At 36.1% G+C, this 12,502-nt stretch overlaps 1 protein-coding gene across 3 annotated transcripts in view; it reads left to right on the top strand.

Moving 5' to 3' along the window:
• Positions 1-11,155, top strand: part of MEIKIN (meiotic kinetochore factor) — a 160,916-nt gene extending 149,761 nt beyond the window's left edge. For all 3 annotated transcript variants that reach the window (XM_072629978.1, XM_072629976.1, XM_072629977.1), the window contains one exon: positions 10,742-11,155. In XM_072629978.1, the coding sequence (XP_072486079.1) occupies positions 10,742-10,773 (32 nt within the window). In that variant the 3' untranslated portion in view covers positions 10,774-11,155. The remainder of the gene's footprint in view (positions 1-10,741) is intronic.
• The last annotated feature ends 1,347 nt before the right edge of the window (positions 11,156-12,502 follow it).

Below are 12,502 nucleotides of genomic sequence, written 5' to 3'. Positions count from 1 at the left end.
AGTTGAATTTATCTTTTGTGGATAATTTTGGATGATCATGCAGTTTCAAAAATAAGTCTAAATGTCTTTATCTTATATAATAAGATTACATTATAATAATAATGTAATTTAGAAGTATAAGACAGCTATGTCCTCTCTGGGCTTAATCTAGACTTGTGCCTAAACTCCATTCTACATTCTGTCCTTCCCCCTAGCTTTCCTCTCCCCAATCCTCTTCCCACCCCTCCCCCCAACTAAAAATAGCAAAACCACATGCAGGCTAGGCATCCCGCCTGGCTAATTTTAGTCCTAGAAGTTGAAGTTCCTAACAAATTTGGCAGTGATATAGCAGACCCTGATAAGTAAAGCTCACTTTTGGTCTTTTAAGACTCCTGTGATTATTTAATATCCTGCCCGTGTATCAACAGTTGGTTTAAATTAAAAAAAAAAAAAAAGATTTGGGAGACATGGACCACTTGAAGAATGTGAAGGATAAACAGATTGATCTGATAATATATTTAGAGCTGGAAAGGACCTTAGAGTTTGTGGAATTCCTGTTCCTCATTTTACAGATGCGAAAATTGAGACCAAGAAAGATAAAGTGAATTTGTTCAAGGTCACATAAGTAATAAGCACCTCAGAGAGGAAGGATTGAAGTGGCAAATAGACAACATACAGGGTTGACAGCATTCTGTAGCTGGAGGGACAGAAAAGCCCTAAGAGATGACATAGTCAACTCCCTTATTCAAAAGCTAGCAAAATGAGTCCTAGAGAGACGATGGTAGGTAGTATAGTAGTTAAGCCAGGACTAGAATTTATCCCAATCCTAATTTTGTTGTTTTTCTCCCTAATTGTTATAGTAATAAACCACTAGTTATATTTCCAAAAGACTATTCTAACACTTTCACTGAAATTTACTTTAACAGTCAAATCAGAAATTGGACCTTTGAAGAGATTAACATAACATTTATATGTAGTAGTCCCTCCAGAATACTTCCTTCAACTTGTAGTCTTTCTGGTAGTTTCCATCCCCAGAGGGTGGCTGCTACCTTGAGTCCACATATACGCTGGAGGAATCCGCTGCTACTACTGAATTTTATGAGTCCCAACTAGTGTGATACTCATAAACAGTCAGTAGACCCAGTTAGCTTTTTGCAAAGGAGTTTACTAAGATCTCATCATAAGAATAGTAACTGTAAAACATTTCCCTCATAAACCAAGAGTATATTTTCCCACTTATATTTTTGGGGTGAGTTTTAAAACTAATTTATATCAATGAATATAATATTTAAAAGAGATGTAATAAGAGGTTGCCAATCATTAAATGTGCATGTTCGCAGTTTTAGGAAAAAGATTTAGAGTTTTCAGAGATACCTACATTAGTTAGAAATATTTTTTAATAACTGTACCATTAAAGATGGACATACTCATTAGGTCTTTTAATTTCTTTTTGAAATACAGATTTACTGCCTTGTTAAGTGTACCAGTCTAGCTCATCCCATCTTTCTCTTGGAAAATTTACCATTGGGAAGTTGTATTGGGAGGCCACCTTTTCAGGGAAAGTGTTGATCTCCACAAACAACATCCTAGGTCAGAAGAAAGGATTGTGAGTTCCTAGAATCACCTGGCACCCACATGGTGGGAATTAGGGAAATAGGGGAGTTGGACCCAAGAATTAGATGGTATGATCAATGAGATGGAAAATGATCATGGAGAGATCCAGAGGTAGAATTAGACCCCATTATTTGGAGTCACTGGATAATGTGAATTATTACTCCTATCCAATGTTACAAATTCACACTGATAAGACTGAGACAAAGCAGGACAAGTCCATGTTCATGAATTATGAAACATTTTTATCTGATCATCATCTGTTGTCATTCCACCTTTCCTTTTGCTTTGCAGTGACATATCTTGTTCTTCTTTCTCACACTAGCTTCTAATCCCTCCACCCCTCAGTTCTTTGCCAGGCCATCACCACTATACTGGCTATATTCTCCTTCCTTCCCCTTCCCTACCCCTTGGTGGAACAGTTCAACTCGACACTTTCCTCTTCTGTCAAAACCTTTCCGTATTGGTCTTGTCACTAATCTTGCCCTCAGCCTTAGATTGCTCCCATTATCCATTGCTTTTGCTCCTGTTCACTTGCTGCTGAACAGAGCTAAAGAAAATCTCAAAAATCTCTGGTTCCATTACAAATTCATGTCACATAATCTCAACCAGCCCTGCTTTGGTACCTTTAGCACCTGCCTAATCAGGTGAATCCTAAAAAGCAAGAGTTATACTAACCAAAAAAAAAAAAAAAGCAAAAATAAAAATTCACATCAATAGAAATGAATAAGACTACATTATATTTAAAGGTACCAAGGATAATAAATCAACAATAATATTAAAATGTAAGAGGGTTATATCTCAAAAGCCCAACACCAAATTCTCTAAGCCCTGCTACATTTATTAAGTGGGAATGCCTTTAACTGAGTTACAGAATCAATCAAATGTGAAAACTATTTGTAAACGATTCTTAAATATCTCTGTAGAATCAATCAAAGATATAAGTGAGGTACAATGTTGTTGTTCACTCCTTTCAGTTGTGCCCAACTCTTCTTAAATCTATTTAAGATTTTCTTGGCAACCATGCTGGAGTGGTTTGTCATTTCCTTCTTTAGCTGATATTACAGATGAGGGAACTGAGGCAGACAGGATTAAGTGTCTTCTCCAGGGTCACACAGCTAGTAAATGTTTGAGATTGTTTTTGTACTCAGGTCTTCCTAACTCCAAGCCAGGAACTATCTACTATAGGTATCTGCTATACCACCTAACTGCCCTTCTAGACTAGGTGCAAACCATGTAGTTAATAGGTTGGGAAGGAGTGAAGTTTTTCTAACTAATGGATAAAATCAGATGAAGAAATAGATTAGGATTACTTGCAAGAACTAGATATACTTCTGGGTCCAAGTATAGAAGAAAAGGAGAAAAACATTGATATCAAACTGCTTCAGTAGTTAGGTTCTCAAGCATTTTGAGAAGGTAGACTCCTTGATCCTCTACTGTACCATTCCATCCCTACATTGGCCTTGTCATCAGAGAAACCTGACCAGTAACAAACAAGGCATTCAGCTGGGATGTGAGAGGAAAAACTGGACAAGTGGGAAGAAACACAACTTCAGGACTCTACAGGATCCTAGCCCTTGGGACCCAGCAGGAAGCTACACATACTTCATGAAAAGTTTCATGAGAACACCACAAAGGAGAATGGGATTTCCATCAACCAGAAATTGAGTTACTCCTTCACCACATGTGCTCTCTAAATTTAAGGCCAATGGACTCTAGGTGAAAGATTATCTCAGACTTTTAGGAAGAATGTTTTTATATCAACTCTTATTACTATACTACATTAGAAATTCTCATTTGTAAAAACTAATTATCTTTGCTGGCTAATTGATATAATCACGGAGAAATACAGAAAAGGCTCAGGAAGGGGAGGAAGTATGAGCACAGAGTTTGTTCTGCAAACATCTTATGCACCAGTTGACTTAGAATAGAAATCATAGAGGAAAAGTTAATTGGATGACAAAATGACATAGGTAACTAGGGGCATAACAGTAACAAATTTTCTCAGACTGGACAAATATAATGGAAACCTTTTTTTTTAAAGCAAAATATAGAACTGAACAATTTCTTGGAGAATTTAGAGCTAAAAATTGTATGATAACATCTGAAGGAGAAAATTTAATAATATATTTATTTCTCAGTTCTACCTGGTACCTTTATAGAAATAGACTATGTAGTAATAGTAACAGTAGCAGTAGCTAGCATTTATATACCACCTACTACATACCCAGCATGGTACTAAGCATTTTACAAATATTTTCTCATTTGATCCTCACAATAATCCTGGGAAGTAAATGCTACTATGATCCCCATTTTACAGTTAAGGAAACTGAGGCAAATAGAGGTTAAGTGACTTACCTAAGGACAAGTTAAATGTCCAGGTGGTTAAATATCCAGATTTGAACTCAAGTCTTCCTGACTTTTCTGATTCAAGCCCCAGTACACTGTGCTACATGTACATATTAGAAAGTAAAAATACTAAGCCTATTTATAATAAAACTGTAATTAATATAGGAACACAAGTAAAAGACAAAAATCTAAGTGAAGATTTAATAACAGAATGCTGAACCGTGAGTGAGTCAAAGAACAAATCATAGAAAAAATTGATAACTTTGTGAAAGACAATATACCAAAATCTAAGGCATGCAGCTAAATCAGTCCTCAGAGGAAATTTTTTTATTTTCTAAAAATATACATTAGCAAAATAGAAAAAAAGAGAAACACTCTTTAATTGAATATAGAATTTAAACATTAGAAAACCAAGAAATGATCCCCAAATAACTACAAAAATGAAATATTGAAAATTAGAGGAGATATAAATTGGAAACCTAAAGACCATTAAACTGGTGAACACAAAAGCTGGTTATTTAAAAAGGACTAACAAAAAGAATAAACCTTTTTATGTAGCCTGATTTAAAAGGAGGAAAATCAAATTAACAAAATAAAATGCAAAAAATGAACAAAGTGAAATCATAACATACAGGAAAGGAATTTTAAAATTATCAGAACCTTTTGTATAAAGTAATAGGCAAAAAAGAACTGATGACTTAAAAGAGGTAGAGGATTATCCACAAAAATATAAAATCAAATTAACAGGACGCCAAATAGAAATAGAAATAATACAATTTTAGAAAATGAAATTGTAAAGGCTGTAATGAAAGTACTAAAGGGGGGAAACTTCATCCAGATGAGTTTAGAGAAGAATTCTGTCACATTTTTCTCAATAAAAATTAATATTTGTGCAAATTATTTATAAAATTACAAATTATTCATTAAATTTAAGAAAGAAATCACTCAATCCAGTTCATTTTATGAGGTCAATGTTGTCCTAAAACCTAAATCAGAAAAAGCTAATGCAAAGAAAAAGAACTATAGATCAGTATCACTAATGAATACTAGTTGAATAATTTTAAATAAAATTCTAGGATTTTATTCAAAAAAATCATTCATTATGATCAAATTGAATTTATACCAGAGATGAAAGGATGGTTCAGTGTTAGAGAAACAGTATAATCATATATTAAGGAGATCGTGTAGTGTGCAGATTACTTAACCACTCCTGTTTGCCCTTTACCTACTGCTGCCTCATTGCCTAGTTAGTTGAAATTCCTGGTTTAATTGTTCCTTCTCTAATTTGTGAAGCTGTATCAAAGAATCTGTTATCTATTTATCATTTTGTTAGTTCTGAGCCTTAGCCAGAGACAAAGCTTCTGACAAAACACTACAATGCTCAATCTCTTTCTGTCCCTTCTCTGAGAATGTTTCCCCCTCATTTGCCTCCTTCCAGCTTTATTTCAACTAAGTATACATTAGCAAATGTCCATGGTTATCATGGTGATATTGAAAACAAAGTAAAATAGACTTTCCTCTTTCTCTGAGGAAGAATCTTCAGGTTTCTATGAAAGAACTGAAGTATTACTGCATGATGGTCTGTATAATGGGAATTTCAGTAACTGGGCTCCTGTTCCCAAACTCCTCCTGGCTGATATGGCTAAATTGCTGGCTCCAGTTCCCATTCATTGTGATGGTCCACCTGACTTCTGCTGTCCCACTTCCAAGTGATTTCTCATAGTTCCACCTTTTCCATCTCCATATGTCTTCTAAATGTTTCATCAGGACCTAGGATTCTCCTCGACTCTGTCTACTCAACGTATTGACTTTTTAAAGGTCAAGGAGGCACAGCCTTTTCTTCATCCTGTGATGTTGCTTCCATTCTGATACACCCAAAGTACCTGCTCACACTTTTAAAATAATCATGTTGTAGGATCTTTTACACATCATTTTTTACAGATCTTTATAAATTGTTCAGTTGTTTCAGTCATGTTCAACTCTTCATGATGCCTTGCAGGATTTTCTTGGCAAAGATACTAGAGTGGTTTGCCATTTCCTTCTCCAGTTCATTTTACAGATGATGAAACTGAGGCAGATGGGGATAAATGACTGGCCTGGGGTCACACAGCTAGTAAGTATCTGAGGCCAGATTTGAAATCAGAAAGATGAATTTTCCTGACTCTCGACCCAGCACTCTATTTACTACACCACATGGCTGCCCTGTTTATAGCAAGAGATACAGGAAAAGCCTTTGACAAAATACAACACTATGAATGCGTATATGCATATATACATACATGTATATTTGCATGTATATGTATAAATATATTATAAAGTATAGACAAAGAAGGATCTTTTTAAAAAACAGTAATGATAAAAATGGCTATCTAAAACCAAAGGCATTTATTATATGCAGTGGAGAAATATTAGAAGCTTTCTTCACAAATAAAGGAATAATGTAAAGACGTTTCTTTCATTAGACTTGATTTCAGCAATGCTATCAATAGCAGTAAGAGAATGAGCACTTAAACCTATTGTGTGCCAAGCACAATGCTAACTAAGCTCTATATATGTAAAGAAAGATAGAAAGAAGTCAAACCTATTTACTATTGACATGGTAATGTATTTAGGAAATCGTAGGAAATTAGCAGAGACTGATTGAGACTATTACTAGCTTCAGTAGTTTTGAGAATTACAAAACAAACACCCTAAAACCAATAGCATTTCTATATAGTAATAAAACCTAGGATGGAATAGTAGAAGAAAGGGAAATCATATCCAAAATAGCTACAAAAATGAACAAAATATTTGGGATTCCATCTCCCGAAGTATACTCCATATTCCATAAAGAAAGAACAGTTTAGTTAATTGAATGCATGGATATCAGTAATCATGACTGGGTACAATGATAAAAATGACAGAACAATTAGAGTTGTATAGATTTAGTGCTACATTAAAATACTAAGGGGATACTTTCTAGAACTAGTCAAGATTCCCTTACAGGCACAAAAAAAATTGAAAAATAATGAAAGAAAAGGGATGAAAGGTGAATTGGATTTCCTGGTTTCAGATTATATAGCAGTTATTTTTCAAATTACTTGGTACTAGTTAAAAATAAGAAAACAGATCAAGGGAACAGAAGTAATAAAGGAAGAATTAAAACTCAGCAGCTCAATGTTTCATAAAAACAAAAAGCAAAAGTGTAGAACTGTCCAAGTAAATCAGTAGGAATCTTTCCAAAAAGAAAAGAAAATTTACTATGGACCACATTATGTAATCTCATTATATAAGTCTGATATCTGACTTTGAAATAAGAATATGAATTGTTGGGTGTTTATTTATTAGCCTATGTCATTTGAGGTATAATATTACATAAAACAGTATTCTCTTTTTTATCACTGGCTCACTTTGCTGCTCTCTGTAACGCTCTCTGTCTGTCTCTCCTTCCCTCCTTTTTTCTCTCCCTCCTTCACTCCCTCCCTTCCCAACCCCAGCCCTAGTTCTCTGGTATACTCTTATTCTCTATGTCTGGTTCTCTCACTTTAGTGCATACTTCATGTTCTTGTTATTCTCATGCTTTCTATCTGGCTCACTTGCTCTCTGGCTCTAGCTCACTTTTTGGCTCGCTTGCTTCTTTTCTCATCTCTCCCTCTTTTCCTCCCTTCTAAAAGAGCAAAAGAAAACATCGTGGCATGATGTATATACTTGATTTATGAATTTACTCTTTACAAATCAATACAGTTAGTTTGAGGGTATGGATGTCAAACAATCAGTATGATTTTTTTCTCTTCTCAATTAGTTGTTTAGCTCCCCTTCGAAACAGACATAAAATGAAATCCTACAAATTTATATTCAAGCTGGCTTGATAATTGGCTACTTATGAATGAGGCTCTGGGGATTTTCTCTCTAACCTCACTTAAACTAGCAGGATGGATCTCCAAAGCATGGCTATTGCTTTTATTCTTCCTGTTCTAGGGATTACTCTGAGAGGTTGGGAGTGATTTTCCACTACTGTTGCTCATAAGCATCCGGTGTATTCACCCTGATATCATTCAGCCAGTTACCAGCTCCTCAATATAACTGACAAGTTAGACATCTTTTGCAAAGAGATATATTTATTGAGAAAATAAGGCAAAAAAATAGAAGAGTACTGCAGAAATTTCCCAAATTAGGAGGATCCTCCTTTGCCAATTTGGTCTCTTAGCCTAAACTAAGTAGTTGCTATAAAACATTTCTTCCATTAAGTTCACTTCTGGGTATTGCATAGGCAACAGACAAGTCATTCCCTTGCTTGAGGGACAAGATTTCTCAACTGCTGGCTCAATTTATTGCTAGGCTTGCTTAAACAAGTCATTCCACAGAAATGGCTTCTCACCTGGCTAAGCTGCTGCAAGCTGCCAGCACTCTCTGCTGTGGACTCCAGCTGCTCAACCTCTCGTGGCTCTTTTAACCTTTGAAAAGCCATAAGGTCATCTGATCTGTTCTAGTTCCGATTCGCTGAGGTGTGAAAAGAATAAATACAAACAAAAGAAACAGAGGTGATATGTACCATGGATTCACAACCAAGGAGTAACCAAGTGGGTAGATAGGGCAACTGGCAGTAGGCTGCTACCACTTCTACTGCTTCTGCCTTTCTGCACACCCAGAGGCTTACATCAGTTCTGGCTTTTTTCATCATCTTGGAAGAGAGAGGTTTCATTTGCTCCAGCCTCTAGAGTGCATACTCAGTTTTGTCTGTACAGCAAATTAGAAGTCTTTTCTTCATTCACATACTAAGCCATCAGAAAATAGTCAAGATACCTATGCATGGTCTGAATTGCGTAGAGAGAGGGACCCTCCATCACAGATTCCCAGATGCACGCTCACTGAGCCTACAGTTGGACTGGCAACAGGCAGATACTTGGTCTGCTCTAAGGACCGATCCCTTATTGACCAGTCCCCACATTAACATTCTTCCCTTTGTTAAAAAATTTGCTACCTTTATGAATTCAGCCAAGACTATTTTGAAAAGTCCTTACCCCAATCCACAACAGTTCCCTGAGGTCTGCAGAGGAATAAGCATTGTCATTTCATTTATAGTACAGATCTTATATGATCCCACACATAGAGGTGAAAGACAATTACTCCCAATTACACGCAAAATTGTGCAGATTCAGCAAGCAAAAAACATTTGACAAAGTTTAAACATTTTATTGCTTGCTTAGTAGTAAGAGAATATCCTGGTACCAAATCTGCATGGTTTGGTGTCTGTGTAGTATTCTCAGATATTGCTCCAAAACACTCATCCTCTCCCTTTTTCACTAAAGAGACCTCCTTCTGCTCTGGATCCACCTCACAGCCTGGGTTTCATCATGTTAACTTCTTTTGGGTCCTGGGAACAATATAGGTCATCTACATTTTATCTTCGAGGATCCCTGAAACACATAAGAAATCCACCTGGATGTCTGAACAAAATCTCTACACTCAAAGCACCAAGATTTCCCCAAGGGGTATCTTTACCATAGGCTTTGAAGATCTAGGAAAATTTCCTCTGAGTCCCTGTGGGCACCAGGAATTTCCTCACTTCGATTCCCAACTGACCAACAAACTCACTTTGAGAGGGATAAATAAGCTCAGCTTGAGAGGAAAGAAAACAGGTTCAAGTAAGCCCTGAAGAGGTATGGTGCTCCCTAAAAGGATTAAGCACTTGGGGTTGATTATTTCGAGTTTCTAGACTGGTAAGCAAACATTCTCCTATAGCCTTTAAGATTTATAAGGGTTTAGGCAAGCAGTCCTGGTCTTTTTTAAAAGCCAAAAGAAAAATTGAGCATTTATGACCTAGGAATCAATATTTTAGGGAGGCAAAATCCATGCTTCTTATATTAGCTACTCATACTAGCACTTATACTTAACTACTAATATTCCTACTTGCCACAGCAATAGAATAGATATCGGTATGTAAGTATTCAAATAAGCAACAGTTATCTCAAAGAAACTGTTCTTATTTGTAAGGAAACACACCAGAGAAATTGACTGTACCTTCAGAGAGTCCCAGGTAGGGAATCTCCCCAGTGGGTCCCAGCATAGACTCTGTGAGTACTATCCAACACTGATTTGAACTTGCAGGTTTGTTCAGCAGAACAGAACTAGCTACTTCTCCCCTGAGGGTCCTATCAGTAATCCTGAGAGGTTGGGGAGATTCTCTAATACTGTTACTCACAAGCTTCCATCCAGTGTGTACATGCTCTAAGAACTAGGTCTTCATTGGCCAGTATCCTGATTACAACTGAAAGAATGAATGAATTAAAAAGTATTTAGCACTTACTATGTGTCAAACACTGGGGGATACAAATAGAAAACATGAGATAGTCCTTGTTAGTACCTTGAAGGTACTCATCCTTCAGTTGAGAGATACAGTACACGTAAGGTTAGCTGTAAGACAGATGAAATAGCTCAGATATCTTAACAGTGCAATGGCAAAGTAGAGATAACAATATTTATGGGTTTTAGGGAGGCATAGTGGCAGGGTATGTATTAAGATCTGGTGGACTTTAGGACACAATGGCAGAGTAGATAATAAGGCCTGGCATCCCTCCATCTCACAAAGAAGGTTTGCTTATAGCTACTGAGTCCCAGTTCTTCCCAAATTATAATGAACAGCCATATTATTCCTTCCATTTGCTCTGAGTCATCAGGGTTATTGGGTAGTAGGCAAAGGGAAGGTATGGAAGAGGGTTCCCCCCATGTCTCCACTTATAATAATTGATCATTTATGTATTTAATTTTGAGCAAGATTCCCCAGAACTACTCTGAAATAACTTTCTGCTTTCTTTCCCCCTAGATATCATACTGACAAATGAGTGTTCTGGCTGAGCTTTTCATTGCCATTCAAGATTAGCATATGAAGAGAACACTGAATTTACCTGACTGAAAGAGTGGCAATGATCCTGGTCCAGATTCTCAATGAGAAGTACCTTTGTTGCTGTGCTAGATATTTTCTTTCTGGATTCAGATTTTTTAAAAAGTTTTCATCTTTTCCTTTTGGTCTCTTAAATAAGCTTCTCTTTGGCATGCTGTCACAGGATGCCATTTGCTTTGAAAAGGAAAACTGAATTTATGTGTAGCTGAAATTGGAAGGTGAGATCACTGTGCACCAAACCAAAAGATGTTTACTTATGGAGTTAGCACTGGATAGTTATGTAAAGTTCTTTGTTTTGGGTATCTGCTTAATAAATATATTAAGTGGTTTTTCAAAGGTAGTTCTTGTTCTGTTTGGATTAAAAGTACCAAAGTCTTGAAGCATTGGAAATGAAAACACTTTTATTATAAGCTATTTTTAACTGAACCTAATTGAAACCACATGAGTGAGAGACCTAATTCCATTTCTGTCTGACTCCAAAGAAATTCTACCCCCATAGCTCAACAAAGCAAGGAAAGTAGAACACATACTAAGTGATAATGAAATACAAAGTATTCTATAGATTATATTACTCCAAACAAGCTCATATTGACTGATTTTGCAACTTAACTCTTTGATAGTACTCTCACAGAATATTAGTAGTATTTAATGATAAAGAGTACACTTGTATAATAGTGTTAACATCAACTCACTCCAGCAGTTTTCCCAATACAGAAGCACAAAACAGAAGACAAGGAGCAGTTGTCTAGTTGCACATGTGGAAAAAAAATTATAAAATCAATAAATATTGATCTCTGAGGGAAAATTAAATATATAATTTTGTAAGTGTGCAGTACTAAGTAGTTAAATCTTCTAATAGATACTTCTGAAATGTCAATAAACCTTTAGTAAATACAAGAAATGAAATTACTTCATCTGATTATGAAATGACAATCACTGTATAATTGCTTTCCCACAGAGGAAAGTTGTTAGGAAATGTACATGTAGGAGAGGTCTTCAGTGATAGAAACCTACACTACTCAGACCTTGATTCCTAATTCATCAAAATGTTCAGTTAATCAACAAGCACTTTTTAATTGAGTGCCATTGTACTAGTTACTGTAGGGGATGTAAAAGTAGAAGGGGCCATGACAGGATCATTTAAAGGCACTAAGAATGTTTACTGTGTAAAGAAGAAAGAGATGGTTGTTTTCAAGTAAGTATTAAAGGACTATCCTGTGCATGGAGAATTATACTTATTTTTCCCAGCCCCAGACAACATAACTAGGACCAGCAGTAATTACCTATAGAGATGTTAGCTCTGATAAAAACATTGACATGTTAGAGTGACATGTTGACTCAATATTAAGAAAGAATTCCTTAACAGTTATAGCTATCCAAAAATGAAATACGTTATCAGGTCACAGAATCATTGAATTTGAAAGTTTGAAGGGACTTTAGCAGCCATCCAGTACAACCCACAGAGAAAACAAGTCTCTACTGTAATATACTTCCAGTCATTATCCAATTCCTGCTTGAAGACTTCCATAGATGGAGAGCCCTCCCACTTCTCTAGATCCAATTCTACTTTTGGACAGCTCTAATTGTTAGGAAGTTTTTCTATGACATTGAGGCTAAGTTTGCCTCTTTCCATTTCCCACTTCTTGCTCTTGGTTTTGCTTTCTAAGGCCAAGTGGAGCAAAT

This window comes from Notamacropus eugenii, chromosome 1 (genome assembly GCF_028372415.1).
Source record: "Notamacropus eugenii isolate mMacEug1 chromosome 1, mMacEug1.pri_v2, whole genome shotgun sequence".
Taxonomy (NCBI): Eukaryota; Metazoa; Chordata; class Mammalia; order Diprotodontia; family Macropodidae; genus Notamacropus; species Notamacropus eugenii.
This window is presented reverse-complemented; position numbering and strand designations above follow the sequence as displayed.